At 42.4% G+C, this 4,152-nt stretch overlaps 1 protein-coding gene across 1 annotated transcript in view; it reads left to right on the top strand.

The window, feature by feature from the left end:
- The window catches only part of LOC103602132 (inactive serine protease PAMR1-like), a 69,048-nt gene extending 68,277 nt beyond the window's left edge, over window positions 1-771 (top strand). The window contains exon 7 of the mRNA XM_008586553.1: window positions 472-771. Coding sequence (XP_008584775.1) covers window positions 472-533 — 62 coding nt within the window. The 3' untranslated portion in view covers window positions 534-771. The remainder of the gene's footprint in view (window positions 1-471) is intronic.
- Window positions 772-4,152: the final 3,381 nt, after the last annotated feature.

Here is a 4,152-nt window from a genome sequence, read left to right as displayed (position 1 = left end):
CAAGTGTGCCTGCCTGGCAGGCTATACTGGGCAGCACTGTGAAAATCGTGAGTGTGTCTCCCGGGTGGGAGTGAGGGTGTCATGTGGGCTGGCTTGGAGAGGGCTTTGGGAGCTTGCATGGCCTGTTGTTTCATGGTGTCTAGGATGGCATGTCCAAGATGGTGCATGGTGTGGACACTCACACTGAGTGGTTCTCAGAAGGACAGGCCTGCTTCTGAGTCAAGTTGTCTGGAATTACTCAGGTTTGCCCATTGACATGTCCTACCTTCACCTGCTATAAAAACCTTTCAAAAAGATACAGTGACCTCAAATAATATTCAGAACTTGAATGTGTTATTACATAGTCGGAAGCCCTACACTGAGGGTGCTAAATACGTAGGGTGATCATGAGCCCCAGTTTCCCAGAGACAGTCTCAGTTTATGCATTTTGTTTGGGCATAGCTATTAATAGCACCTTCTTTCTGGTTCAAGGTGTCCTGAGTTGGATGACAAATTACATGATCATCCTGGAAATATGGGATGAGGTTAGGTGAGTCACAGACAAACCAACCAACGTTTATTGAGGATCTGCTATATATCGGGCTCTGTGGAAATGCAGAAAAAAAAGGATACCTTGTCTTTCTCTGAAGGAACTTATCCTGAGCTGGTGAGACAAGGTCCATGCTTCTTCTGCAGTAGCTCTTGGAAGGAAATGGGGTTGCCGGTGGTGGGACAGAACAGAGGAATCGCAGCAGAAAGAAATCCTTCCAACCATGGAATTCCACAGGTTCTGTCTCTAGAATAGCTCTCNTTGGGCATAGCTATTAATAGCACCTTCTTTCTGGTTCAAGGTGTCCTGAGTTGGATGACAATTACATGATCATCCTGGAAATATGGGATGAGGTTAGGTGAGTCACAGACAAACCAACCCACATTTATTGAGGATCTGCTATATATCGGGCTCTGGGGAAATGCAGAAAAAAAAGGATACCTTGTCTTTCTCTGAAGGAACTTATCCTGAGCTGGTGAGACAAGGTCCATGCTTCTTCTGCAGTAGCTCTTGAGCAGGCCTGGAAGGAAATGGGGTTGCCGGTGGTGGGACAGAACAGAGGAATCACAGCAGAAAGAAATCCTTCCAACCATGGAATTCCACAGGTTCTGTCTCTAGAATAGCTCTCCATTCACTCTCATCACTCGAGTTCCCCCTCACTCTACCTCCTTCCTGAGCCAGAGCCTGGCTGTCCCATTGAGTTCCCCAAGTTGTCCAGTTCTTGCAGGCAGTAGTCAAAAGCAGAACAATAATAGCCCTCAGTATCCTGGGGTCAACCAAACAGCAAAAACAAGGAGAAACCAACTCAGACAAAGGACCCACTTCAAAGCAGACAGGAGTTTCTTTTAAAAAAATTTTAATTAAACAAATTTTTTTATTGCAACATAATTGATTGTATGTATCTGTGGGGTACAGAGTTTAATGTCAATACCTGTGTGTAATATGTCATGCTCAAATCTACAATTAGTATACTCAGCATTATGCAATGTGATCATTTTTTGTGGCCCTTTACCAATTTCTCGCTAACCCCCTCCCCCATCCCACCTCTGGTGGCCTCAATTCTGTTTTCTCCTTTTGAAAGTTCAACGAATTATTGTGATTATTGTATCTTTTTAAAATTTTATTTGTTTATTTTTTAATTCCCACTTATGAGTGAGGACATGTGGTATCTCTCTTTCTGTGCCTGGCTTATTTCACTTACTATAATTTTCTCTAAGTTCATCCATGTTGCTGCAAATGGCAGAATTTCATTCTTTTACATGGCAGGGTAGTATTCTATTGTGTATATATATATCAGGCGGGAGTTTCTAATTCATTTTCTTGAAAAGGCAGGACTTGACTCCTCTGATATTAGCTTCAAACTCTTGCCAGAGAAGAGAAACTAGAACCTGCTAAATCTAAACATATATCTCACAGGGCAAATCCTTTGTCCCTGGGAAGAGGCTATGCCAACCACTACATATGGTAGCACTAGGACTGTCCAGCCCAGCTGTGCAGCACTCAGGATTGTGCCATTTATGAAGAGGAACTTAAACACTATGACCAGAAATCATTTATCAATGGTGTCTGGCAACCAAGATCCTGTTACGGGCTGTGTCCTAACAGAAGTTTGAGACCCAAAACAGGTGTCACAGACTACAACTACCTAGCAGCATGGAATGAGATGTGCAGAAGAACAGGAAGAAACAAATTTTGGGGGAGAGCAAAGGAAGATAGGTAATGTCTGAGGCAGGGTTCCCCAAAGTGGGTCCTGAGATGAGAATGAGTGTGCAAGTGACATGTGGAGGACAGTTCCCCAGAGAAAGCTCACGAGAGAGCGAGGAAGCTGACTTGGGGGGCGGGAAGGAGGCTGAGTAAGGGTGTGATTCAGGCAGAATCCCAGCCTGAACGTTCACTGGCAGTGAGATCTGGAATGTAAGTTACTTCTCAGAGTATGTCCTGGCTTGGAGGCAAGGGAGCTGGGCTTTCATATCTCCACAGCAATCAGTCCTTGGCTAAGGGCTGCCCTGGGAGAGGAGGAGGAGGACATAAACCCTGGGCACCCCTGGCTGTCTGTGCATGTGGGCAAAGTGATTCCAGTAGCTCCTGAGCAGTTCCCTGAAAGAGAGGAGCAGATGCAGGCCGTTGGAAGCAAAACACCATAGAACAGGGGAAGGGGTTAAAGGGCCACAGAAACAGTGAAAAGAGACACAAGGGCAGAGCACCAGCTGTGCACTACAATCACTTCTACCTAGCATGCACAGGTGCTCTGTGGCCATCTGTCAGGGCCTGGTCTACCATCGTTCTCTAAAGTTCATACATTTTTCCAATTAATTTTCATGAATGTTTCCTTGCACGTGATGCAGATGGAAGCCATGGTCACAGAGTGGGTACGTCCCTGAGTGTGCCACAGAGTTCTGTTGAAAGCATGCCTTGCTCTGGAATGGCACAGACTACAGGGAAACCACACTAGAGGCGTAGTTAGACAATGATGTTCTGCTTCGTGGTTCCTGCCCCACCGGAGCCTGCTGTGCTGTGTGCAGGGCAGACCAGAAAGACATTGCTTTGTCTTTGTTTCAAGAATTTGTATATAGGCTGGCTGGTTTGCTCAGTTGGTTAGAGCACAGTGCTGATAACACCAAGGTCCAGGGTTCAACTCCTGTACCAGCCAGCCATAAAAAAAAAAAAAAAAAAAAAAAAAAAAAATTGTATGTAGAGTGATTCTAGAGTCTTGACAATGGCAAATCCTGAGCTTTGCTCTTCAGATTCAGAGAAGGGAATGAAAAAAGGGAAGGCTTAATTTCCTGATGAACTAATTGCACAACATTAGGGCTTTGATAAACAAAGGTAAAATTGGAAAGAAGTAAAACATCACCAAATCAGTACAAATGGCTTTAAGAAGCTGGCTGAAATCAGGGAAGAAAATAAATTGGTCCAAAAGTTGTGACTAAAATGTTCATGGGTAGCTTGGGAGTCAAAAATGGATCTCTCAGTGTTGTTATTCTGCCAAGAAAAAAATAAACATAATGAAAAAGAATATAAAAAATAAATCATTATGAATTGATTCATAATTTGATTCACAAACTGTCTTAAATTACTTTAAAACACCGGCATAGATGGGCAAGGAGATTTCCCTTGTCAGTTTTCAAAATATTGTTCAAAACCCATAATTTCTCAGCACCATGTAGTTGTACCTGGGTGGAGATATTGGAGCAGATACCTGATTTGTCATTTGCTAGCATCAATATAGAGGGACTAAATGTTTTTTATTTTCTACAAGATCTAGGTTTTTTTTTTTTTTTTTCTGTTAGGAAACTTGGCATGAGTTCCAACTAATTCAGTGGGGAAAGCATCACAACCATTAGCTGTGGTAGTTAGTTTATCTTATAATTTCCCAACAGATCTTAACCATTTTTCCAGAGCAGTCTGTCAGCTAGAAAAGTGAAAAAAAGAAGAAAAAGATTAACTTTGTTTTCCTCACGAGATACCAATGATCTGCAGAAATCTTTCTGGAGGGAATTCTTTCAATATTAAGAAGAAGCCCAAACATTCTGAGATTCTCCTAAATCTGAAATGTCTAAATTAGACTAGGCATTTATTTATTTATTTATTTATTTAATTAATTTATTTATTTTTGTCTTTTT

This window comes from Galeopterus variegatus, unplaced genomic scaffold, assembly GCF_000696425.1.
Source record: "Galeopterus variegatus unplaced genomic scaffold, G_variegatus-3.0.2 Scaffold4022, whole genome shotgun sequence".
Lineage (NCBI taxonomy): Eukaryota > Metazoa > Chordata > Mammalia > Dermoptera > Cynocephalidae > Galeopterus > Galeopterus variegatus.
Note: the sequence above shows the minus strand (reverse complement) of the source record. Positions and strands in the feature narration are given on the sequence as shown.